Genomic DNA, 27,015 nt, shown 5'->3' with positions numbered 1-27,015 from the left:
TAATCACACCAGTGAATTGCCTGCACATCACAGTGGTCATCATCTTCCACCCTCCGGAAACATCCTTCTCTTTATCATCATGCACCTAACGCTATTAGAGCATGCTGGCACACGTGGGCAGAGCCAGTAACGTGTCTATCTTGGAGTCGAGCTTCGCATGCGTGATTCTGCTTGGTTCACTAGGGGATGACGGTTGACGTACTCTATCGGTACGTACCCTATTACCCTACAGCGGTGCGCCAGCACCCAAATCTCGTCATGATAAATGCCAGAAATTGGTGAGAATGTGCAAGAGTCATGCTAACATCTGGTTTACTCCGTAATTAATCATTTCGTGCGTTGAAATGCGCGAACGAAATAAGAAAGCGGCTAGAGACATGAGTCACGGCGAAGCGCGCTGTGAGGTCCCGGTCAGATCGTGTGCTGTAGCTGCTCATTGTCCTTGTCCAAGGGACAAGCGGCACTTTTCACGCTAATGTGTTTTCCGAATCACTGCGCATGACACGACCGACACAGAGACAGGCTCGGGAGAGCCTCTTACAGCTACAGATCACCGAGAGTTCTTGTTGAGTGCATATGTTCAACATCTTGTGGGCCATCGCACTCATCCACTGTAGTTTTCGATTCTCGCTATCCGGTTACGATGCAGTTTGTGAAGTACGCTACAGTAGACCTGTGAGTCTCTCGTGTCAAAGGCTGGGCTTGACTGCCCGCATACATGCATGCCAGTACAAATCCACATAGACCACTGGCCCAGGGCAAAGAAGGGCATCGTGGACATATGTGGAAAAATAAAAAGAAAGCGGCGGGGTACAATGGCAAACGACTTTAATGAAGAAACAACCGACTCCCTTGGCTGCGCTGACAAGCGCACGCCGCGGGAGCACTGAGCGTTTTGGCGGCGAGAGGTTTCCACGACCCACTGACATTGCGTATATACCGCCCGCGGGCCGTGCGCCGCCCTCGGCGACGAAACGCCCAGTGGATGAGTGGAAGGTTGGGGGAGCTAAGGCCCTTGGGGTCCGGCCGCCTCTGGGCGGAGCCCGGGCCAGCCGGACGGGGGTTTGGGAAAGGGGGGGTGGAACGCCAGAGGGGGGCGGCCTGCGCCCCTCTTGGTCAGTCTTTGGTGAATGGCGGCGGCACCACGCACACCGTGGCCGGTGCTCGCTGCCTGGCACTATCACGCTGCGCGCTTGTCACACAATTCACTCCTGCTGACGTGCAGCCGCGCGGCTCCCGCGTGAAGGAAACCGCCTCTCCTTCGCAGAATCGTTCCTTGCGCTTTCATAAATGAAGTGTTCAAAATTTGGGTGAGTTTTTTTTATCTTTAGGCTTGGCACGTGGAAAAGATGATCGGGCGCCTGCACTGTCCGAGTTAACAGTTTGTGGAAGTGAGGACCGCAGCTCGCCATCTCTACCATGTAGTCTGAGTTAGGTTGAAGTGGACAGTAGCTGGGCATTCCCGATTAGCGACATGAATATTTTGCTATACTGTAAAAGAGATAGTAACTCATGGGCTGTTCTTTAACTCTTGTGGCGGTCTTCAGAGCACTTGGAACGAGTCGTAGCTGTGAAAAGGAGAGGCGACCTCATTTCGCGAACACTCGGCAAACACCATCAATTCCTTCTGTCCTTGACAAACTAGCCACTCACCAAAAAAAAAAAACTATAAAAAAATCTTGACTCTTGGATGTCCGGTTTCTTCTCGGAAGGAGCCGCGGATTCACAACCTCCTCCCGACACAGTCAGGAGGCTCTCCACACACACGAACTGTCACTACAAAACTGTCCACGAGTGGAAACAATGGGAGTGTCTGTGTGTCATCCAAAAGAGAGAGTTGGACCACGAAATGTCGACGAGGCACTTGGAGGCGATGAGCTGAGAGGGGTGGCGCGTTCTCTTCAAGGGGGAAGGACGATGTCGAAGCGATACGCGCCGTCGTCTCCGCAGGACTCGCGAATAATGCAAAGAGGTGAACGTTAAATAACAAAAAGCACCGGTCAAAACGCACCGCTCGGAATAGCGTGGCGCTTGCTTCAACGGACCAGGAAGGTCGGAGAGGACGCACAATTTGCAAACTAACTGGTGTTTAACTTCATCGGCAGCCTGTGTACACCACGTTCTCACTGCCACTGCTGTGGGCCGGCAGTTTCAATTTCTGCGCTGCTTGAAAAACGGACCTTCTCGGAAGCCATCCGAACACCGCCGCAGTCTCGACAACCATGTGCTTGAACTACTCAAGTGAGCGGTCACGAAACAATCCTTCGTATCTTCACAGCGGCCCAAAAAGCTCTTGGGCGTCGTGACTTGTAAACGTCAGAAATGCCTCCATGAACACGGCTTCTTCATGCTTGTGGTGCGGTTGGCAGGCGTGGCAACCACGACTACTTTGACGCAAGCCGTTCTCAGAACGCGGATGGCGTCCTGTACGAACTCAGGCGGGGCCATCACACGAACTGTAGCGGCCTGAAGAGGGGCAGAATGAGAAGGACAAGCACCGATGCGCCGGATGTAAGGAAAGATGAGCTGGCGCCGGCAGCGACCGTAGTGGGAGGCGGAGCCTCGGCGTGTCCCACGGGCCCTAGCTCGGGTGCCTCGGGCGCGGCGTCCCTCTGAAGTCCCTGCGGGCGCACGGGAACCCTGGCGGCCACCGGTGCCTCGGTGCGGTCGAGCACGTGAACCGTGGCGCTCTCGGGGTGGCGTCGTGAGGAGGCCTGCTGGTGAGCCATGGCGCTGGACATAGCCTTGCAGTCGAACCACCAGACCGACGTGGCGCGTGGGTACGGCGGGTCGCCCTTGTCCACCTGCCGAGGGAAGAAACATCGTGAGCGTCAAGATCGTCGCCCTGATACGAACGCATTGAGGTTTTCTTCATCGAAATAGTGGACGGAAGTCAACTATTTGTTTTACCTTACGTACAGTGCTTTTCAGGATATTGTCATGTGCACGGCACAGTTATAAAGCGGTGTAGTTAAGGATTTGTTGCACTACTTGCGGTTCGAGACAACGGCGAAGAAAGTGGCGAAGTGAGGGTTCAGAGATATCTTAACCCGTACCTCGCATGTTTAACGGGCTAGTGTCAAGACAGTCCATCTCAGCATCCAAAAATTTAGAGCCACCAAAGGGCGAGTCAAGAGTTCCATCGCATGTCTTGGCGGTCACTGGGATCGCTCAGCGAGTGGCCTAATAACTGTAGAAGGACCCTGTGCATGTTTTCTTCGCTGGAGATTTAGCATTAGCGAATATTGCACTCGTGAAAACTGAAGCCGACCAGAAGAGCTGAGCAGGCCGCTCGCACTTCAAATCGCGTCCGTGCGGATCGCAGCTTAGCTTGCACTTACGCCAAAGTCCTTGTCGTTGAAGCGGTAGTAGTTGGGTCCCTTGAAGAAGTAGGAGTAGCCATTCTGCCACTGGAATGCGGCGTCTAGGTGCGAAGGAATGCCGTTCCAGTTACTGATGGGCTGCGGGTAGCGGTCGCTGACAGGCACCTCGTTGCGGCTGTCGTACCGCCAGTACTGGGATCCCTTGAAGAAGTACGTCTTTCCGTTGCCACTCCAAACGAGAGCAGCGTCCACGTTGTCCGGGATGCCCTGGAAGCCGACGCTGATCTTCTGCGGGTAGCCCTTGCTCACTTGCTTGTTGCGGAAACGCCAGTAGTTGCCTCCCTGCGGAGAGCACAATGCAAGAAATGGGCTTGTGTCGTGACCAATGGAGGGGATTGCATGTTGATAGCAATACTGTACGTAATGCTGTTATGCGCCCCCAAATGTCAAGAGCTGATACCAAGGAACTCTCTCATCTGCTGGTTGTTGTGCCAGGGCCACAAAACACTACAAGGGAGCGTACCAAGCGCCTAAGAACACTGACAAGAATAGCATGTCCCGTTAAATTACTCATCTCGATGTTTACATTGCGCCAGGTTTTGTTACCTTTCCCGGCAATTTATTTAGAGGTGTAGCCTATGGAACGGAACGAAGCGACGCAGTGGATGCAGTTCGTTGCAATTCTGCATGTTTTACGCGTCATGTTCGCCGAAAAAGGTTTGCTAAGCCTAGCGCACTGTAGTCCACAATTATGCTGAAAGAATGGGAGGTAGAATAGCGATGCAGATAAACTTGCCAGAAAATAAGAGTATATGATTGATTAATCGTTGTGTTTTTAAGTCCAATGGGCTCTTTGTAGACTTTCTAAACTAAACGTACCGCAGCTGTTCACAATTGTCATCTCTGTCAGAAATCCAGACATAAATAAGGCGAGACACGACCAATATGTTTCGCTTTTCGGCCCTGACACAACACTAATTCCCGCTCTCAATGAAAGGGATAGCATAAAACACGGTTTTTATTCAATGAAGAACAAAAGAGTTGATACGCGATAACTAAGAGGTAACTGATGCGCAGTCAAATTGTGATAGTCTACCCGTGATGCGCGAAAGCAATTGAGATGGCCTTTGCCCTGCAGTGGGCGTAGCCAGGCTGATGATGAGGATGATGATGATGATACGCGAAAGCAAGGAATGTGCGCCTTGACGCAGCTAAAGTTGGCTGTCGAGCATGTGCTTACCTTGAAGAAGAAGGTCTTTCCGTCAGACCATGTAAGCGCGGCATCAATGTGACCAGGAAGGCCGCCCCAGTCGTCCGATATCCTCCGCGGGTAACCATCAGCCACGCCATCAGTCTCAATCTTCCAGTAGTAGTCACCTGGAGATATCATTGCAAACGTTTCAGCTCACATGTAGCAAGATATTTCATGCTTTTGACGATGTGATGGCACAATTATGGACATAGTTGATAGACTCCGGTCAATATCTTTCATGTGAAGTCAGATGGAGACAGCTGGATGAAGTATAAAGTGCTAGGCCATGCCTCCACCACATATCCATCGAACAGCCTGCATCCCCTCTTCATTATTACCATGCTGCATCAGTAAACTAACTTGATAAACACGTTTGCAAACAGTAAATAACCACTGCAAGAGTAAGTTTACAAGGTTTAACATATTGAGTGCAAATTTCATTTTTGTTTTGTCACGATGCTGCACATATTATGTATCACCACGAACAGAATGATTTTTCTTGTGCAGTGCAGTGCCGTAAGCTTTGAACGTCCGCGACAGCTTTACACTTGATAGCAAGGATAGCTCGTTACCGCCAAGGCATTACCTGTATGTGCAGCTTTTCTTAGTTTATAACTGGTTAATTTATTGCTGGTTATATGGCCGTAATTATTTTCCGAAAAGATTCAGAATATATTGAGTTCTGCTCCAAGAAATTTCAGTTTTCGCGACATATATATTCATGGTTCATCGACTGTGCGTGCTATCTAGCAGATGGTCATCGAGTAACAACTTCGTTTTGGAAAGGTTTGCCTGCACTGTCATGGAGGTCTGCAGGATGAGGTCTGCATCTACGCCACACGACGACGTACTTAAGAAAACCCGTTTAGGTTGTTTAAAGCGGGTCTTAACCGAGTCGCAAGCAGTCCGCTAAGACGCAACGGCAAAAAACGCATATGCCTGTACTTTCCCAACTGTCTTAAGCACCGACGGTGTGGCAACAATCGGAAAAGCCGCCCAAACCGAAGCGTCCGCGCGTCACGTTTTGTACTTGCGTGTCCATACTTCTTTCCTTGCCCCGAATTTATAAACACCGGCTATAATTAGGATCACGGCTGTCTCCTCGGAGTCGCCGAAGTGCCTGCATGGCGACGCGCCTCACGACGTCTTCGTTGTCGTGCTTCTAAAGGGGAGGGAGGGAGGACTCATCTTTTTCCTTCCCCATTACGCAACGGCAGCCTGTTGCCCAAGTCGCTCACGTCTTCGTCCGCCGACAACGGCACGCTCGCTCGCGGATGCGTTGCCTTTTCCGCAGACAGCAGCGGATGCGACCGCCATGCCGTCAGTGACATCGGCGGCCAGTCCTGCCCGACGACGTCTTGCGATGCGCGCCGTAGTATGTGCCACCATTATCGGCGGGCCCTGAGCCGTGAAGGCTTGCCGCCGCGCCAACCGCGAATCACTTGTCCTCCCCCCCTCTTTTACTTCTCTCTCGTTTCTTATTTTCACTTTTATTTCCTTTTTTTTCCTCATCCAGTCCCCGGTCGCTTCGTATTTTCTCCTCCTCTGTGGTGCGTGGCAGCAGCAAGAAAACAGCGTCTGGCACGAGGAAAACTCGAGCCATCGCGGCGTTCCAGGCTGGAGACGCCAAGGTCGATCGACTGGTTAATCGATGCTGAGGGCGGTCGGGACGCCAGCGCGAACACAGCTGCTTCGTGCAAAAGAAAGTAGCGCTGCCTTTGTCATTCTCTCGGGGTCGCGTTGTTTGTTTGTTCTTTCTTTTTATTGCTTCCAGTTACATTCGTTATGCGCAGGTTGCGCGCTGCCCAAAACTTCCGAATTTCAGACCTGCATCCTCTTGCCGCCGACTGTCACCGCGCATATCCGTGGTACTACGTGAAAGTCACTTTCAGCCTTCGGAGACGGTCTTTTAGCAGCGGGGCGTCGCTCGACTTTGATTTTCTGTTTGTCTGCCTCGTGGGGATTTTCCGAACGTGAAAGGATTGGAGATGCAAACTGATGCTATCGCTCTCGCCACGACCGCGAACTCGGCAAATCGCTAACATCGCTTGACCCTGGCAGCCCGGCATCCAAAGTCGTCTTCGCTTTTTGAAAGGCGACGCACATCGGAAAAAGTGTGCGGCACGGTTCTTCTTTGATAGCCCTTGTTTTGCCTCGCCACTATGTAAACGGCAGCGGACGACCGATCAACGAAATTCCTTTTCCCAGAGAAGAAATCTAGGAAAGCTTAAACAACGTTGCTATTCCGATAAGCAAAGGAAAGAAGCAAAAAAATATAAAAGATGAACTAGCTAAAACTTTTATGCGTGAGGCAGCACCAGCGTACTCTCATCAAGATACAAAGGTGAGTTTTAAAGCTTCAGGCGTTTTGTTTACGCGTGATGTGCTTCAAGAAGCTGAAATTCCTTTTATCCCTTGACAGAGCATGATTACGCAAGCCATGTTTATATACTTCAAAACACACGTAGTGATTCTTAATTGTTGTTGAGCGGTTTGTGGATGGTACGAATAGAGGCAATTCACTTCAGTGGGAGCACAGTAGAGATGACGGGCCAGCCTCTCTCGTGAGTACCAGGCGCGTATACAAGGTGAGCGGTGGGGAAGCCCTTCTTAACCCCCCCCCCCCCCACACACACACACATACACGCACACTTTGCAAGAGATTGCCTTGGGCCCCTCCCGAAAAAAAAAAAAAAACTGGATACGTGTCTGCTGAGTACAATGGGGTACTATGGCATGACGCGACCCCTACCAGCTGCCTTTTCTGTACCAAACATTCTCCTACAATGTGCCGCCAGTTTAAAGACCATTCGTAACGACTATATTCCTTTTACCAAATGACGCCTTTACTACAAGCCCTTCACCCACACACAATACAATCACCGCCAGGTGCAGTGATTCCGCTGGCAACGAAAGGCCGCCCATCATCATTGATACCTCTGATTTCGTTTGTTGTTGATTGATTCAGCCTCTTCACGACATCTCGTGTCTATCGTTTTTAATTATAGTGGACGGCAACTGTAATCAGTTCATCGAAGACGCCTTATATCAGTAGCTAGGATGATCGATTTGGACATGTACTGACAAGAGTACACTTACCCTTGAACACGTATGAACTGCCGTCCTCAGTCCTGGTAGCAGCGTCGATGGCGGCGTCCTGGCAGAGGTCGGGACCAGGCTGCGCTGGCTTGCGGCTTCCCTTGCTGGGCGTCTTGGTCGTTCTGTGCACGGCACCTGGTGGGAGAGTTCAGGTTAAACGCGCCGTTCCCCACGCGGACAGCAGGCAACGTGTGAGCGTCAGTGCCACAGCATTCGCCGCATACGCAGTCCACAAACTCTCGTTCGCTAGCCGGGCCATGCCATCAGTCAGGTGCAGTGTCGCTTTCGCCTCTCTTTTTGTCTCATGCACAATGAGAAAATAGACCAACTCGCTCGCGGGAGAATAATGCTCTTTTAGAGAGGCGCCAAGCGTAATTTGGCTGGAAACTAAGTTTGTCGCAGAATTACAAGCCCGAGTTCTTTCGCTTGTCGCAAATGTTCCATAACTTAAAGGATCACTTTTATCAGCAGCAACTAGACACTATGGACCCATTTCTATGCTAAGAACCACAAGTTTGGTGTTGCTTAGGTGCCTCCATGCGGTAAAAAGTCACCTTATTATTATTCTAGAGGATGATTGATACCCGGTCGTTCACGATTATGAGAAATCACAAGCTAAATATTTTAGAACTAAGTATTTTAGCTAAGTATTTTAGTAAGCATCAAGCAGTCGGTCTAGATCCATTTCTTTTCTCTGTTTTGCTGTATGGTGATATAGCACACTGCATGTAAACCTCGGTGAAAAGACATGAACAACATCGCGGTGCACTATGTCCTGAAGCCTAAATTTGCTCCTTGTATCCTTTGAAAGGGAGATGTCAAGTATCGCTGCGATGCATGGAAGGAACCACCGGTTGCACGGCCTGGCCAGCAAGCCGCGCGGATGCAGCGTAAGCAGCACGTCCACAGATGCTGCAGCTTGCAAGCAAAAATGGCTGCAAGGTCGCAAAAAAAGAAAGAAATGAAACATGAAGCGGAAGCTGAAAGCTGCGTCAGCGACTTACTGGCCGTCGGTATAGCCAAACACCGAGCGTCCCTCCGCGCATCGAGGCTGTAACGCCATTGCTCAGTCGGCGTCCTGGTTCCCTCCCTTCCATGGGAGCGCAGCGCCGGCGGGAACAGGCAGGGCGGAGCAGGCAGGGCTGTTAGAAAGCGGCCAACTGGTGGCGTGTTCCAGTAGAGAGCCAGGCAGAAGCGCACACAGCTCGACGAGGAGGTACGACGGGCAAAGCCATGCGGGTGTTGCTTTATTAGTAGCGCGGTGTGTTAGTGGGTCCGCGCATTGATCACGACGGCGGCGCCATGCATGGGAGGCAGTGGGGTGAGCGGGGGGCGCAGTAAGCGGGCTCTCCTACGCGTCCAGTAGGACGGCCAATGGCGTCTGCGCTGCGGCGGGGTCCAGGGCTGCGGCAAGCGGCGGCGGCGGTCGGCATCGTAGGGCGGCCACGCTGGCCTCGGCTGCCACCTGGGGTCTTGGCGAGGCTGGACCTTACCGTAGAGCGCCTGGATGCCGTCGATGTCGTCCCGGTCCAGCTGGAATCCGGGCTCGAAGCCCCTGTAGAAGGGCGCCATCAAGGACCGCCGCACGTCCGAGTGGGAGAGGCCCAGCGAGTGGCCGAACTCGTGCGCTGCCACTTGGAAGAGGTTCACGCCTGCAGTGATGACGTCAGGGAAAAAAAGAGACGGTGTCAGTCTTGCGCACTGCTTTGGGCAGGTAACACGAATGCGCCTTGGAAAGAGCAAGAAAAAAGCACATGGCACTCTCACGGGCGGCTTGTATGTTCTCACACTCTAGACAAAAAGGAGTAAAAAGAGAGTAAGCTTCCACTTCCTCCCTTTTGTAAAAGCTAGTGCACTTAAGGACAGCTTACTGCCGTTTTACTCCCATATAGGCGTATTCACCTTTAGAGTGCAGAGCACACTGCGTCGACAGTCGATGAACCAAACAAAGCCCCAGCTACGATTGTTTGTCGAGAAGCAAAGAGCAGTTACGGAATTTTCATCGCCGGAAATGATACGCAACGTCCTTATACATCTTCTGAAGAAACAGTTCCGCCTCACTGAAGACAGCAGCGAAGATGCACCCTCAAGTTCGCTTGCACTATAATATCTACAGGAGGCGGCACCACAGAGTGCACACAGAAAGCATTTCGCCCTTTATGTATATTTCTGCGGGAAAGAAACTTAGAAATCCTTTTTTTTTCTATTTACCGGTGCTCTCCGATGCAGGCTTGCGTGGGAATAATTATTCCGGGAAAGAGATTCGTATCGAGCCAACGTACACTCCTGGTCTCCGTGCCTGTTTCCGCGCCATTCCCCGAAGCAATGGCGGGGGGTGCCGCATGGCTTCCCTGGCAACGAGGCGGTCATTAGCGAGGCCATTGGGTTTTTCCCTAATCACTCTGTTCCGCGTAAAGTGCTGCGGCGGCCGTCCAAGCACAACATCCAGAAGCGGTCGCCCCAGAGGACACTGCACGCCTTCTTGGAAGCGCGCCTCAATGGGCTTGCGCGCCGTCCACGAAAAAAAGTAGTAAGATGGTCAAAGTACGAAGCTCATCGCCGAGTTCCGAGCTCTTTGCGCGCGTCACGTGACCGCGCTGCTGACCGATCTCCTAACTCGCTGCACACCATCAATCGTGTGCATTTATCACGGAGGAGCACCGGTTATTGTCGGGGGAGAAACTGCGCGCACCGACCCCATCAGAGGTGGCTGTAGCCACCAGAAGGAAGAATAGCACCCTATGCGCCTGAAACTTGTTAGAACTCCGCATAGAGCTGCCCACACCCCTCTTTGCACCGGTGACCCCAAAACACTACCTCGTGTAACATTGCACTCTGGTGGCCTCACCTGATTACTTAATTAGGGACTTCCCCGGAGTCTCCATGAACGGCGTGCGTGATTACCGTAATGTCATGGTCATTTTCGCCGCCCTATATCAGGGTGAGATGCTTCTGTAATAGTGCCTGCTGCTTCTTTCTTCCTGATTACACTGTCACTTACAGGGAAAGGCAGAGAGAGAAGAGAGTACAGGTGTGGTTCTGATGGGAGACTGAACATCTTACAGCTTCGCCTTTATACGAAGCTACCCATATAATTTTGAAGGAACAAACAGCGCGACGAAACACGGACACACGTAGAAAAGACACACACACGAGCGCTCGTGTGTGTGTCTTTTCTACGTGTGTCCGTGTTTCGTCGCGCTGTTTGTTCCTTCAAATGCATTACCAACTAGCCCGGAACCTTGCTCTTCTGTACCCATATAAGCCTGCGCAGTATAAGGCCCTCCATCTTCTTCTCCATACGAAAATGGCACCCTCCATCTCACCCTCACTTTCTCGGCTTCATTCCACTGTACTCCCCGAACGACGTTCTTATATATGAGCTTTCTATTATACGAACCAATAGGTCTGTTTCGATGCTATCATTCGTGCGTGAACCAATGCCCGAGTAGTTTGGTAAACTGCAAGGTCACTGTATTCAGCCAGACAAGATCAGGTGCATTCACGGGACACCTTTCGCCCGTTGATTATTTCACTCACTTGCTTCCCAGAGGCACAAGAACAGAAAAACATAACGGACCCTACAATAAAGCGAAGTGGCTGAAATCCGCCGAAAATGCGGGCTGTCTCGTATAAAGTTAACTAAATGGTTTAGAAGCGTAACTGGGGAGTCTTCGACTTGTGTCCGCACATTCCGGCCACGGTGCTCACCGTTGTACTCGTCGATGGTCCACTTCTCCTCGTCGTCAAAGTGCGCGTCGCCGCCGTAGCGCGGGAAGAAAGCGTGTGCCAGTGTGCCTCCGGGTCCATTGAATGGGTCGCCGTCTCCGTGCTCGCCGCGCACGAACTGGATGTCGATGTTCACCGGGCCGGTCTTCTTGTGCGTGAAGGTCAGCGGGGACACGTCGGACCACATCTGCACGTGTAACAGCGGCGGTGAGGTTTGTTCCGGAACTCTATTCAAAGGTCTAGTTTAGAATGTGTAGAATGTGTAGAATGCAAGGCGCGCGTAAAGACAAGATTTCGTGTGCGTTTGTTTTCAGTGAACACTACGTCGCGAACACGTATTCAGGCAAATCTACAAAGCCCCTAGAATACCGCTGATAGCGAAGCCCACTGGGAATGAAACCCTATAGATGCCACTAGTCATCTTAAACGCACGCAAAAACACGACGGGACACAGTCGATGCGAACTACGAATCCGTTCCTAAAGCCGATCACTTGTCTTTGGTTATACAGTCTTTCAAACTTAGTCGCGCTTTGGGCACGACTTAAGGCACAGCGGTATACATGCTGGCTTCACCCTATCACGGCTGGCACATTACAAGTCCGCAACTCTGTGCGGAAAAAGCCGCATTGTAGCATAGATATATGGCATCACCACGAGCAATAGCAGCGTGCGCATACCTTGAACGCCCGGGCGATCTCCTTGTCGACGGCCACCCGGTCCTTCACACGGCGCGGGTACTTGCTAATGCGGTAGGAGAGCTCGTTGCTGGCCCACTTGGAGCCCTGCAGTGCGTAGCGCCTCCTTCTGCGTCGGGCGTCCTGGCCGAAGCCCACCTTGTCCCGAACGCCGCAGCGCGGGAGCTGCATCGTAGCCGCGGTCTCGTTGTCCACGCGCCCTGCAGCACGCAAGGAGAAGAGAGAGAGGGATGCTGGTGCATATACGACACTTCCGGAGCGACAATTGAATGACATGCTTCTGAAACACTCAGCGGCAGAACCGCAACCGGACCATACAAAGCGCTCGGCGAAACCGGCTTCCAGATGTGCGTGCGGGTATGTGTTGCCTGTCTTTTCACATTCAGATGAAAATCTTGACCAGTTCAACTGGATTATGGAATTATTCCCAGTTTTTCCCAGTATGTTCCAAATGGAACAGACCGGTAAGTCAACTGTTCCCAGTTGGATCCAACTGGAACCAACTGGAAATTATGCCATAAACCAGTTGATCTGGTGAAGATATTAATTGGAAGTAATGACAATGGACTGTCTCAGAGACACAATATCAAATGGTGCTTATCTTCTTTCTAATCCTGCTCTGTTGTCTTTGAGACGTTGTTGGACTGACTATATTTTAATGGATACTATGAAACGAGCAGACGTCGCAGGACGTCACCCTGAAGCCAAGTGTCTTGACGGGAGGAGACAACACGGAAGCAATTGTTCTGAGTCACAGCGTGGCTGAAAGCTCGAGCAGAGCCCACTTTGTCACGACACATGACACAACCACTCCGGCGCCGCGTTGTCGAGACGCTATGTGCTGCGTAGAGGCTCGAGTAAGGTAAACGTCGCCTAATCCCCGTCCGGCTGCACAGCCCTGAGTCATTCAGAGCTACTCGGCGTGCGTTACCTCATCGTCGTGGAGGACTATGTGCTCTCTGCGCTCTTCCTACGTAAGCCGCGCTCGCTTTCGGCTACGACAGCACATTTTAACCGCATACGATACGACCTCAGTCGTGTGCCCCAGTTAACACACACGGCGCGTCGTGGCCGGCGTGTATGGCGACCGCACTTGACTCACACACCAGTGGAGCAAGGCCAGCGGCGCGACGTTACGAAGCTGCTTCCGGACGGCGCGCGGAGGCTCCTTGACTCATCGGCGATGGCCCGCGCTCGGCCCAAGCTTCCCACGCGGTGCTCGAGGCGGCCTCTGTTCGTGTCTTGCCAGGGAGTGAATCAGCGCCCGAGGCTGCTGTTGGGAAGCCGTCAAAGCGGCATCATCAGCAACGGGGGGGCCTCACATCTCAGTCATTTGTCAGGGTCACCTGCCAAGCGTCTGTCTCGTTACGCAACACGTGAATGCGACGACGTGTTTTTGTTTTCAACGTCGTTAATGCTTCGCAAAAAAGAAAAAGAAAAGGAGGGGGCGGCGTCACCTGAGTCAAAAGCGTACTTCCAGTTCTGCACTGTGTTAGACTGCTGCAAGTGCTCGTTGTTTCCTATGGCAACCGACAATTAACCGCACCCTGGTGTTTCGCTTTGCCAGTGCAAATCACCAGTGAGTTGTTTTGAAGCTTGCCCGTAGATTATGTGTAATAATGGTGGAAAATTTAGTTTGGTTGATTTTTTTTTTTCACATTGCAAAACGCAGTACTGCCGATAGTCCTGAGTTACGCAACGTGATCGTTTCAGTTGCGTTAAATTTCTCACGTTTTACGACATTAAATCACTAGCAATATATTTTATAAACCCTTCTCAACGCAAGCTTTGCTGTATTGAGCTCTCACGTTCTATACTACTCACTGAGGGACTGAGAGATAGAGAAAGAAGGAAGGCACACGTACAGGCTACATGTCGGCCTCCATTATATTGGGTGGCGGGCTTTCCTCCGTGACACAAACATGGCGTAGGTTTCTTTTTTTCTTTCCACGCTGCTTAAAAACCAGTCGTCGCGGTCCCGTTCAGTGTCGCAATACCACAGCTGCCTCCAATACCACGGAGCGCTCACGCCAGCTCCACACAACCTATACCCGCCGGTAGGTACGAATTCGGCGAAACACTAATGTATACATTTTTACTTCTTCTTTAACGTTTCCACGAGGCTTCGTTTTTTCTTTCTTTTAAGTTAACTAGAAAAGGGTGGCTTGCATTTCTGCGGCGATTAAAGCTCCGCTTGTTCTCATTTGTTTGTTAGTTTGCCGCCAACGCGGGCGGAAACGGTTCACACTGTCTATCTCAGCATCTATTTTTGTTTTTCTTATCATAAACTGCGCCAGCGTTCGCTCTTCACATCTATGAAGCGGCGAACCAAGGCTACCGGAAAGGAGGTCTGGCTTTTGTTGCTGAGTGCGTGGATTCACTCTCTCCGACACTCTGAGCGGAAATGGTCCCGTCGTCAGAATCAAGCCAGCTTTATGCACGCGCAGCCTCTTAATCGCGAAGCGAGCTTTGCTGTATATTTATAGCCGAATAGACGCGGAGTTTTGCAGACCACCTCATGAATATGTATAACCACACTGATTAGTGGGTTATGCATATCGGGCAGGCTATGCAAATATTGCATGTTACTGCGGGAAACCCGTCGTTTATTTTGTGTCCATCTGACAGTAACTAAAGCGTTTCAGAAGAATAGGCGCAAATGTTTTCCGAAGTCTGTTTTGGAGCAAATCGGTTTCGAATGGAGCTCATTTACCAATCTATCCGCCGCATGGGGGACCGTGGCATATGATTTCGGCGAAGAAAAATACAAGTAAAGAAAATTAGTTTTGTTGGTCACGAGCATTGTGGCCGCTGGAGTGGAAAAAAGCGAGTGACAAAGAGAGCGATTGTTTTTTTTCTGTACTGATTGTTCTCCTGTGGCACCTAGCTAACTTCAGGGAACAGTCTACAACTCAGCTACTTCTGGTACAGACCCAGCTTGTTTTTAACCTAAATGCAAAGTAACCATTAGAGCTCAAGATTTCCCTGCTCTAAGCTCTTGTTTTTGTTGTTGCTTCTTTATTAGTGCAAGAATCACTTGTCTGTGCTTTCCCCTTGTCCTTGCGCCCAGCTTCTTCCAGAACCAGTTGAACCAGTGCTTTAAGTTAAACACATCGGCTCACGGGTGTGCAAGTCGATGTTTATCACGCCGAGCGCGTGGAGCTATGGGATAGGGAAAACACCTGGGGCCGCCATTGCTTCTCCTCCATTTTTTTTTTCTTCTCCGCATTCTCTCCGCTTTTTTTCCCGCTCGCCATAATTCGAAATTAAATGCGCCGCCGTCGAGAGACCGGCGCCAATTTTCCGTGGCACTATAGGCTTTTCCGACCGGGAAGCCTTCGCCATGTAGAGGCGGGCGTATTTTCCATCGGCCTGCAAATCGGTGCGGTGAAAACACGAGGCCATCCGGCTCCTCAGCGAAGCTAGTGTGCGTGCGTCTATGAGCATAAGCCGTTGTTTTGTTCGGTATTTTTTTACATCTTATATATTTTACAGCAGAAGGCAGAGCCTGCATGCTAGTCAAAGGGAAATACCGTGTGCCTCGCCAAAGCAAGAGGGTTTCTTCAAAAGTATATTTCGAGCGCGCGCAGCTAGAACACTTCTCTATGCATCTCGCGACTCGAGATGAGCAAACTTTCGAAAACGCCGCTTGTCTTGTGAGCCTGAGAAGCGTCCAGAGGGTCGAGCCCACGACTGATGAGTGTCGCTGAGCTCGTTGAGGCCACGCAGTCGCCCGCGAGGCCGGTGGACAAACAAGTAGCCGCTGGCAGCGACGGCGAGACGTCACCGCGGCCTTCCTCCACGGTACCGTGCCTCCGGTCCGGGAAAGAGCGCGCCCGAGTGCACGCGTGACGTCACAGCGGCCCATAATCGCGCCATCGCCAAGACGCCTTCCGCGGCGAAGCAGCCCTCGGGCCACAGTGCGGCCCGCAATAGGAAAGATACCCCGACTCCAAGAAGAGCCTCGGCGAGTTTCGATAGAGCTGAATGAATAAGTTACCGACTCATAATTCAGAGTGCGCCCTATGCTGCAAATCAGCACATGCGTCTTCGTAACGATTACGCATATCGTGTGACTTCACGCTTCCAAGGCGAACAGGGGTATTGAAATGGGGGTTTTCCAGTATTCTGCTTAGAAGAGCCAGTTTCTGTACCTAACGCGCTTGGTGGAAGACAGGAGGCCTCTTCGAAACGGACGCATGCCAATGACTCCTAAGCGGCCGGGTCTTTTCCACCATATATATCCGTATGCTCTTCTTTTCGCGTACAAATGAAAGCGCTTGTTTTGTGGTCGTTAAGAGCGGCGTGATGAAATAACTATTTGTTTAAAGGGGGACTGTAGCGCGCAGTTCCAAGAAAAGCGTCGCTCACTCACGAGTCGATAGTATCGCTGAAAACTTGTGACCACTAAAAGGTCTGTCCTCACCGAGCGGAGGAAGGATCGTCAACATAATAATTGGTTTTTGAAGAAAGGAAATGGCGCAGTATCTGTCCTACATCTCGGCGGACACCTGAACCACGCCGTAAGGGAAGGGGTAAAGAACGGAGTGAAAGAAGAAAAGAAAGAAGTGCTGTGGTGGAGGGCTCCGGAATAGTTTCGACCAACCGGGGATCTTTAACATGCGCTGACATCGCACAGCCCACATCAGCTGGTTTTTTCGCGTCGAGAAGACGGGGACCCCACACACGTCAGTGGCCGTCACAGAAATGTCATAGCTGTAATACTAACCAGGTTTTAACTGATGCCGGCCCTTCCGATCGAACCGCGCCTCGAGTTTATGGATTTAATATGACACAGGCAGCTCCGACGCAAGTTTTCCGACAGAACAATAACAGGGGATGAAAGAGCAGAATGACGGCATCCAACCCTTCCGTTCCAGATTGGATAAGTATAAACGATTGGCACAAACGCACAAGAATGCAGTGCAAGAACGGCGTCTGATAACAGTTCCGCCGCGCTGTTAATCGTCCAGTGCCCCACCCCCCACGGAATGGAAATGAGGCGTGGAAAACCCAGTGCCGCTGTTGTTGTCGCCACAGAAGCGCGTTCTTGAACGTCGCGGACAGCCGCTTATAGCCGCGCCGGCGGCTGTCTGCCGACCCTGGCCCGTGGCATGCATGCCAATGCGTCCAGCTCCGCGAGTATTCCGAGAGCATTCGCTAGAAAGACCGGGCAAAAAGAAACGGCCGCATTGACGCACGCTCGTTCGGCGCTGAGGCCGTCCCCGGCTTTAATTTCTCCAATTCTTCCCCTCTCGTAAACTGATTTGTAAGAATTCGACCACGCAGAGGAATGCGGGCATACACTAAGCTCACAGCACGGCTGCGCAAGGCTCTAAGTTTTCGTCTCGTAAGCAAGGAGCTATGCGCTCGAAAAAAAATCTGACTCAGATTTAATGGCTAGCAGCCTTTTACCGCATAAGGAAATCCTGATTGTATTGTGCATTATCAAGAAGACATATTCTGGAGCCGCAGGTGGAGTTGTAGTCTTCAATAAAATGACATATCCCGCTACTGCCACCTTTTTCGCGCTTGACCAACTCATGCAAATTTGATGCGTTAAGCATCTTCGTGGCCTGGAAAATTTTCCTTCTAACATGATGGCAGCTAACTTTCAAGCTACGACAGGAGCTTAAACAGGAATGAGGCTGATGGCTTACTGATTCAATGAATGGGCTTTTGTAGACGTCATACGGGAGCCAGAAGATGTACACGTGTGACGCATGCAGCAACCCGTCGAGGGACGTTAACACCTACACAGCCATCTCGACTTGACTGACTGCTACGCACAATTCTGTCTCTTTTATCTCTGTATCATTTAATCTGGGCGGGTCAAGGGGCGCCAAAGGATACACACGAGCCGATATTCAAACATGTCTGCGCGAACTAGTGAGCTTTTAGAGGAAGAGGCGGCAGAGGAAAAGCATGGACGCTGCCGTCCAGCCAGGGACGGCACTCGTGCGCGCAGTGGATGCGCGCGGTCAGACGACGAGTGCTTCGGACACACGGCGTGACGCCTTCGCGGAGGCAGCGCGCGCAATCGCGGCGACGTTTCCTGCTCGTCGACGACTTGGCGGCGTCGCGATCCTCGAAGTCGACATCGAGTGACAACCCGGCTGCTGGTGTCAGAGACATTGTGCAACCACGCGCGAGGTTTGCGCTTTACCAGCGGAAATGTACGACGGAGAGTTCCGCACTTGAGGGATGTGCGCGCGCGTGTGTATGATTGGCAGAAAGCATCGAAGGTTTCCCTTCGAGCGTGATGTTGCGCTACTGACGTTAGCGCGTGACGCGGAAATGAGTCAAAATATGAAATGACACTAATGATAAAGCGTGAACGGTGGTGTTTTTCGTTGGAACGCAGAGGACCTGAAGGGCTACACAATCGAGAAGAAAAAAGTACGGCCTGGGCGTGGTCCTCGTAACTTGCGCAAGAGTTTTCCACGTGCACACTCTAGATAAGGATTTTTATGCCTGAACGGGAGAGCAAAAGGCTTACTGCTTGCGCTTTAGTGTATTGAGAATGTGTACACGCTCAGTGCGCGAGCACAGTGTTATTAGAGTGCTTTTCACTCCGTTTTCACAGTATATGCTGTACTCTTTGGCAGGAAAAACAATACTCTTATGCGCTCAGGGAGGCCCTTCGTCCGAAGGTTCTGCATGCCAAACGAATGGGCTTTGCTTCTCAGTGGTCGCAAGTTTATTACAGACTCCATATTAAGGATCCGTTCGCGACAGCGCTAATAATGATATAGACCGGAAAGCCGCGGTAAACAGTGCTTGGAGCTGCTATGAAGGGATAAGACTGTGGCGGTGGCAACTCACCGGTAACCCTGAGCCCGGCGAAGCGCTGGAACTCCTTGACAGCATCGACGAGCGCCTCTTGGGAACGCAGAGCCGCTGTGCCGTTCTTGGTGGGCGCGATGTAGCCGAACTTCTCCAGGTAGTTCTGCTTGTGGGGAGAAAAGTGGGAGACGATTGGTTAGATCGGCGACGACCACCACTTTTCGAGTACCTTCCTTTAAAAGGAAGGAGAGAGGTTTCGTGTGCACGAAAACAAACTATTTGCCGACGGCGCGGCAAGGGCTGCTTAAATGCATGCACTTTAAACAGCTGAGCAACAAAATGTAGCCATACTTTAGATTAAACATGGAGCTGTCGTGAAAAGATCAGACAAATGTTGCGAATAGTCTTCTGGCGTCTTCAGTTCCTTTACCACCACACATGCAAACAGCGATGCTTTTTAGTGCGCTGCTCTAACTCGAGCTAACCAACTTCAATGCGGTAAAAGAGCATGAATTCTAAAATCAGAACATGAGAAAGACGAAGCAAAATATTAAAGCTTTGTACAAAAGAGGGCACTGCAAACTTCACTTTCGCGAACTCCGGAAAATACCTTCACGAGTTTTATGTCTGCCTCCAGTGACGCACCTTCAAGTGAAGAAAATAGAAAAACAAAGGCGGTTTCTCGGATTTAGAGTAATGAGGCGCGAGCCCTCCTAGTGTTACACAGGCCAGTTTTCGAGCGACCAGACCCTGTCCTCTAAATCCTGCATAACCTCCACGACACGGTTTGGCTTCTGTCTCGTCGCTTCAGTCTGTACGCCCTGCCAGGTAGAGGTCTGATAGCCGGCACTGACGATCTCTAGCAACGATCGCATTCTGGTCACGCCTGAATTCGGTCCGTATGTCGTCTAAGTACGCACACTTATAACCTGCTTGGAGCGGAGTGCTGCAAGTCCAGCATATCACTGAAATGACGGCACATTTTGCGCTTTATATAAATGCGCCGAACCTCATCGTGCACGGACGCGTAACACGAAATAAAATAAACGCGAGGGAAGCCATTTCGACATAAATATTTTGCTTTGTTGTCGAGGCTTTACAATTTTCTTTTTCTTCTCTTTCTCTCTCTTTCATTATGCGACGGAGAGAAAGAGTACATATATCTCCCACTCTCTTGGCACCACGCAATCTGCGCTCATCTGCCCTTGACTGCCCTGGCTGCAACAGCGAGATGCCCCGATGGCTTCTGCAAGTGCCACCGATCGCGATAGCAGCGGCCGGCGGCAGAATCGCAAGGGCGACGGAGAAGCCGGCTCGTGAAACGCCGCGCCGATTTCTCGACGAAGTCCTTATCCCACCCAGCCAAGCATATCACCGTCCGACTTGGGCGCCCGATGCATTGGCCGCTTTTACTGTGGGCATCTTTTATCACCCGTAGCTCTTTCATATCGGGGTAAGCTCGTCCAGGTCAATGTCGACTTTGATCTTCACGTTCCGTTCTACGGACGCCCTTCTTCACAAGTGCGCGGGTCGACTTCGGCTCGCAGGCAGCCCGTGGGTGTTCCCATATGAGCTCCGATCGAGTATGGTGGGCGCGTGCAACGGAGCATGACACGACCATCGGAGATGAGCGGAGTCACCCTGCCGTCCTACGAGGCATCGTACTTCGTAAAAACAAACGTGTGCTACGTTATGGAAGGTAGAGCTATACTGTCAGCCAATGAGGAGCCGAATGCATGCAGCTGCCTTGGGATACGTCGTATCGCTGGCGATTGTGATTGGTCAGCACAGAGGCGCTGACCAGTCTGAAACCCTTGTTATATGAAGGTAGTAGCACCATGACTATGAAAGAAACACTTCCTCAGCGCGCACTCAAACTACTCTCCAGAAATACGAGGGCTGTTCGTTTCTTTCGGTTAGATTATCTTTAGACTCGTCGCCTCATTAATGGCTCCTTGAGTTCTATGCAGAAGTAAAAATAACTTTCATTCTTTAGAGCGAAGTAAGGGCTCCCTTCAATATTGCTCGTATCTGTGCGAACATCGTTGCGGACTTTGCGCCTGATTGACTGATGGCAGCACCAGCTTCCACAACACTGCACGCATTAAGTGAGATGGAATGCAGCAGCTACGAGAAAACAACTCTCGATCGTTGCCCGGAACGGTCGGCAGTGTTCGTCTGCAGTGGATGCGGTGTTTTTTACGTATGCCGTTCGGATTACTTCTGACACGGGTCCGAAAGGCAGAGCGAGTTAAACAGAACTGAGTGGGTGGGCGGATCGAGGAGGTTGAGTGGAGTTGGGGGCTGGCGGCGACAACAAGCATTTCGCATCAGTCTTCGAGGCGGCGCATGCTTGGAAAAGTGACTCACCGGCGACACCGCCGCCGAGTTGCGCTTCACGTTTCACGTCACGCAGTTTGTGCTGGGCGCGCGATAGTCTTTGGTCGCCGAAACAGTAGCAAGCACATAAGCAGAGCGGTCATCGCTGCGTGTTCTCAGAACCTCTCGTTGCTTGCTTGATCTTCTCTCTCTTTTTTTGTGATTACCTGTGTATTGATTCACTCGTGGATAGAGCAACGCGATGGTACGGGAGCAAGAAAAAAAAAAGAAAGCGGCATGCACCCGATTCTCAGAAACCATCGATCGACTTTGCTCCATTCGCAATGCGACTTCTCGCCGACTCATATCAGTTGCGCAATGAGTACACATTCGCTGGCACAAGGTTGCTGTGCCAGGCACTTCGTAAGAGAGGTACAAAAACAAATTGCATCACGATTTTGCTATCCCACACGTGATTTAAAACCGCAGGTCCGGAAATTCCTCGCGCAGCTAGCGAGAAAGGTTAATCATCTGACATAAACCGGGCAACTCGTTCGATTAATTGATTCACACCACTTGCACGGTCACTCGCTATGGCCTTCCGCTGACGAGGAAGAATTCACGGGTTTGAAAACGTTCAAGGCGAAATATTGCAAAAACGCCCGGTTACAGATACTTCGGCAATTGCAAACGAAAAGGCTTTTAAGGTAGAAACTTATCCAGAACCCGTCATTGAAGCACGTCTCATAGTCCAATTTGAAAACATAAAATATACCTGTATATCTCTAAAATTTTAGGCCGATAGAGTCCATCAATAATGAAGTAGGCCATTTTCAGCCACAGAACCAATTGATGGAATAATATGCGACAGGCCTGCAGGATTCCGCGTGACAAAGCCCGCTTCCCGATACTGTTTCCGTCCCATCTCTTTCCACGCAAGGGTACGGCACTAAGCAGTCGCGACAAGTGTCCCTGAGCACCCGAGCGAACGGCTAACTGTGACGCAACGCCTACCCTTCAGTGTTGCCCGAGATAAACATCGCGTGCGTCGCACGGCTTTGCGCTATACAGTGCGCGCTTTCGGGGAAGACAAACACTGCCGGTGCTTCAGGGCATCTTCATTGAGCACGCCCACATGCGTCCGCGCGCGCACCACATTGCGGAAACGCTGCCTTATTCAAGGCTGCTCCTGCCCTCCCTGTGGTGCCGTAGCAGCAGTAACGCGCCAGTTGCCGTACGATTGGAAACCTTGTGGCAGCTGAGAGGCGTACGCGACGGGAAGAAGGCGAGCGGCAGCACGCCCCGGTGGAGCCGGGCGCGAGCGAAGGACTCTGGACGCCGGCTGAGCCAACACGAGGCCCGAGGACGCGGGTCTCGCACGAGCGCCGTTTCAGGGTCGCCCCTGAAAAGAGAGACGCATGGCGCCTGGTCTGTTTCCGCGTTAACGGCCGCCGCTATGGGGAGAACGGACATGCTCTGGCGAACAAAGTGTGGGGGAGAAGGGCAGGACTTTATTGAACGCCCCGGGCGCATGCGGTTATTTTGGGCGCGACACTTCGAGCTGAAAAGGAAAGATTAGCGAAAGCTGGAATCTAGAACCGGTAGACAAAAACAGCTGACGTGCTTCTCATATCATGGGAGTACCGAACTGCACTCGTTAGGGGATGAGCGGCTTCGCATGCTCGAACAGGGTTGTTTTCTCGCATCAGAAGGCGCCAATGAAAGGCTGCTCGCCCTCTTACATTGGTAATAGGGCTCACTAAGGCGTTGCCAGATCTGACCGTTAACATAATACAAGCTTGAAAACATCACTTATAAATGGCAAGCTTGACATTAAGTATAGAAGAATGATTACAAGGCTAGTTGCACATTTATAAATAAGTGAAGAAAAAAGCCAACATGTTGACGCGTTCTTGAAAGCCAAACAATACGTAAGCGTCCTCGAAGTATCCACCAAGCCACTCAGCCCCAGCGTCAGGGCCAAACAGGCCCGTTATAGAGTCAGTAAACACTGTTCTACGGGCACCAAGATATCCGAATGGAAAGAAAAAGAAAGCAGAGGGACTCCGCGTATGATTATACACTAAGCTTTCCAACGTGTCTCGCTCGTCCGTCCAAAACGCTGCCCATGTGCGCAACTGAGTTCTTATTTGTTAAGGAAAATGAAGCCGGTCGCCGCCTGGCCCCGTGATTCATCTGGGACGCCCATTTGGCTGCCGTCCAGGGTGTGGGCAATACACGAGGCTCATACGGGACACATGCGCGCTTCGACTGGAACGGCTTTGTCCACTAATGACCAACGTCGGCTCTCTGCTTACACGAACCGCGACGGACTCTTCAAAAGCGCGCCGCGCTGACGTCACTGCAGCCCTGCACTGCAAGCTCTACCCTGCTGCATGCATGGTTGGATGCCTACCGAGGAAGAGACGCTCAAGGCACGCGGAAGACGAATAAACAAAAATGTCGACGACTCCCCAAGGAAGCGAATGTCTTTACCGGCGTCCAGCCCAAGATGATGGACGGTCGACCGACGCGTGTTGCGGCGCAGAGACCGAGACAGCTGCCAGATCTTCGATGTCTAGCTGATTAAAGAGTCGCCTGAAAAACACGTGACGCACCCTTGCCACTGGCCCTGTCAAGACGCTTCTGCAAGCTTCGAGGTTCAAGCTGAGATTAAGTGGCTGGTTGTCGGAGTCGTGGAGTCGTGTCGTTACGAAAGCCATGCGATGCGTGAAGTTGCGGCCAGGAAAAAGTGAACGATTAAGGCTCACATTTAGCGGAAGAATTAACTGAAAACAAGGCGATAGCTGGCACGAGTATAAAAAAAAATGTGACAGTGACGAAGGAGGTTGCTTGAACGTATTAAAGGTTAAGACGCATACTTGTTATGTCTTGCAGAATGTAAGCAAGCTGCTTCAGCGCCTCAAGACCAGGAACGGCCCCATTTATTCTAGCGAACTTGTGTCGAAGGTTTGTTCGCGAGCCGTTCAGCACTCGCGTGCTATCAGGCATTGCTGCCACAGTAGACATGAAGATGCACGACTTCCTCACACCCTTAAAACAAGTAACCCACCCCCCTAGCCCTATCCCTCTGTCGCATCCAGACTGCTGATCCTTAGCGCCTACTTCCGACGAGGGAAAACGTAATCGATGCTTCACTTTTCCTGCCGGATAGAAGGGGCAAGTCAGGGAACCACCCTGTGTCCATTATTGCCTACCTCCAGCTAGAGCTGGAGGTAGGCACTTGCGTTTCATCAAGCGGCGCAACATGGCGCAAACTGCTGGAGGAAATAAACCAACTGACACGCTACGCGCACAGGGAACGTTACAGCGTTGAGAACATAAACAAGGCAGGCCGGAGAAAATGCAGCTTTTGTCCATCGCGACGGACAAGCAGGCAGGTTGAGGGAGGGAAATATAAAAGTAATAGACAGGGGAAAGTTAACTGACGGCCGGCGGCTGCAGGATCCGTCGGAATGAGCCCTCCTGGCGGTAATCGCTTCCTCGGGCACCTTCCAGTAATGTCGAAGCAAGCGTGTCCGGAGCGACAAACAAAAAGCGGGGAGGGGGGATTTCTCCAAAGAAAAAAGGGGGCCGACCTTGAACCCACCACCAGCGGCAGCAGCAGCCTAGCATGCGGCCAGGTAAACAGGGCGACTCCCCGGCAAAGGCGAGCCGCCCGTCACCCGCGGTCGTCCGCCCGAATAAATTACGCCTCGGAGCAGCAGCGGCAGCAGCCCGGGTACACTCGCTCGCCGTACACTCGTCACTTTTGGTGGAGCACGTCAGTCAGAGGTTGGTGCACCCTCGCCCTTCGAGATGGGCACGCAGCAGGAATGCGAGAGCGTCTGCCGGCGCCGGGAGAGCGTGCCGAGCGCGCGAGAGGCAGCTCTGCCGCGCGAAAACACCTTCTCGGAGGAGCATTTGCCAGTGTTGACAAACACCGCCGAGAGAAACCGCTGCCGAGCGATTCTCGCCTTGGCGGCTCGTCAAGCGAAGCTGGGCAGCGGCGCAGAGTGCGAGTGCCGCCAACATTCATCATGCTCGACCGTGACGGACGGAAGGAAAAAATTGAGGCGTTGCACGCGCAAGCGTTGAAGGGCGCCTTTCTTCGAAGCTATTGTGCTCGCCGCGTTCCCCTCGAGCGAAGAGTGCCTTGGTACAGGAAAATAAAAGTGGCGTAGAGGAGAACGAAGGATGTGTTTTGCTTGTACTTTTCGCAAGGACTGTGAGGCGGTATGATCTTTCATTACTGCTTGAAAGAGAATCGCAAGAACTTTGCCGAATGGAATACGTTATCTGGATCACGAACTGCTATTGAACTAGGAAAGACAGGCCCTGCTAAAAGAGAGGCATATTAAAGAGAGAGAGGAAAAAAAAAAACACCTATGTGAACGAATAAAAAGCCAACTGGCTTGAGTTACCGCAGTTTCTTGGCGAAGCAACCATTGTTATAAAACGATGCGTGGTGGGGGCCGTACAACAATACCTGTCTCGCTTCAGCCTGCGCTTCAGCTGTGCCAGAAAGGGCTCGTGGCAGAGTTGAACCATACCGAAACGCCACGGATGATGCGGCGAAGATGTAGAGTGCGCGCGCGCGTTTCACCGTGAGCGCTGCTCAATAATGAGGGCACCCAAAGGAAGGCCAAGGGCACGCGGCCGAAGCACGGTCAAGACCCCATCGCCTCGGCTCTCCGGGCAGAAACAACACAGCGACGGGCACACGGGTCTCCGGGCAAAACTCGGTGCCGGGCTCAGAGGCTGCGTCGTTGGGCTGTTTCTGTCGGGGCCTAGACGTCGGCGATGGCCGTGCAGCGGCAAGCAGGGCGGACACTGAGGATGGGGCAACAACTTCGCAGACACGACGTCGGTGGCCGCGGCAGCAGTTCGAACGAGCGTCCTTGGTCCCTTTTTCTCTTGTCGAAGCAATGGGGCCTCAAGGCCACTCACCATGGCCATGTCGCCGGACTCCGAGGCGGCACCGGCGAACAGGGGCGTCGACGCCACGAGAAGGATGAGTGGTAGCAGCAGCATCGTGGACAGGAGGAGCCGGCACGCATCGACGGCGACTAGTTCCCGACGGCGCATGGCTTTGTTTTGCGGCGGCGTGCGTCCGCCGGCGCTTTTATGAGCGGCCTCCTTTCCCCCGCGCGGCGCGGGTGAGGGGCCGGGGCCGCCCATTGGCCGCCGGCGCTACCGCTCTCCGGGACGGCCCGAGTCCTGACAGTCCCGGCGAGGATGTGGGGAAGGAGCGGGGCCCGGGCCTTGAACCCGGCCCCGGAATGCGCTCCGGGGACAACAACCGACCGCCCCCGCGCACCAGCACCTGTCCCAAAACTCTCGCGGGCCGCCCGGCTCTTCCAGTGGGGCAGGTCCCAAATCTACGGAGGTACCCGGTCGCGAGGAGGGACGTCCTTCGGAGCTGTACCTCAGGAGCTCAGGGGCAGCGGTAGCCTTCGCCAAGGGTAGCGCTTCCGGCGGCACGCGAGGCTTCTTCCTTCCGGAAAGGCGCGGAAAAGGGTGACGTCAGGTTCGTCGGACGACGGCCCCAGCCGTTCACCGCGATTCCCGGAGCCGGTCTGGGCGGAGTAGCGCTGCGCCGACACCGCTGGCTGGCGCATCGCCAAGCCACCTTTTCCGCGAACGCTGCCGGCAGACAACAACCACGCTGGAGGCGCATCGCTTGTGGCCGCCGTCACGGTCACTGCCACGGTCCCAACCCCAGCGCACCTGACCCGGGAACGATCATCCCTCTCCGCTGAGTTTCCAGGCCCCTGAGACGTCCAAACTGGACCGAAATCTCCAACACAT

The 27,015-nt window shown here is 52.4% G+C and overlaps 1 protein-coding gene across 2 annotated transcripts; it reads right to left on the bottom strand.

The window, feature by feature from the left end:
* Nucleotides 1-811: 811 nt before the first annotated feature.
* On the bottom strand, nucleotides 812-26,755 carry Mmp1 (Matrix metalloproteinase 1). 2 transcript variants are annotated; one of them, XM_089543686.1, is made up of 9 exons: nucleotides 26,155-26,755; nucleotides 18,925-19,051; nucleotides 12,082-12,299; nucleotides 11,386-11,590; nucleotides 9,168-9,326; nucleotides 7,675-7,809; nucleotides 4,564-4,700; nucleotides 3,342-3,665; nucleotides 812-2,804 (listed from the first exon to the last, which is right to left on the bottom strand). In XM_089543686.1, the coding sequence occupies exons 1-9, from the start codon at nucleotides 26,383-26,385 to the stop codon at nucleotides 2,448-2,450; spliced, it is 1,893 nt and encodes a 630-aa protein (XP_089399812.1). In that variant the 5' UTR covers nucleotides 26,386-26,755; the 3' UTR covers nucleotides 812-2,447. The 2 variants fall into 2 exon arrangements, with proteins under 2 accessions (XP_089399812.1, XP_089399813.1); XM_089543687.1 differs by having other exon boundaries at nucleotides 18,925-19,048.
* Between the last annotated feature and the right edge of the window lie 260 nt (nucleotides 26,756-27,015).

This window comes from Amblyomma mixtum, chromosome 5 (genome assembly GCF_055824585.1).
Source record: "Amblyomma mixtum isolate Tamu chromosome 5, ASM5582458v1, whole genome shotgun sequence".
Taxonomy (NCBI): domain Eukaryota; kingdom Metazoa; phylum Arthropoda; class Arachnida; order Ixodida; family Ixodidae; genus Amblyomma; species Amblyomma mixtum.
Note: the sequence above shows the minus strand (reverse complement) of the source record. Positions and strands in the feature narration are given on the sequence as shown.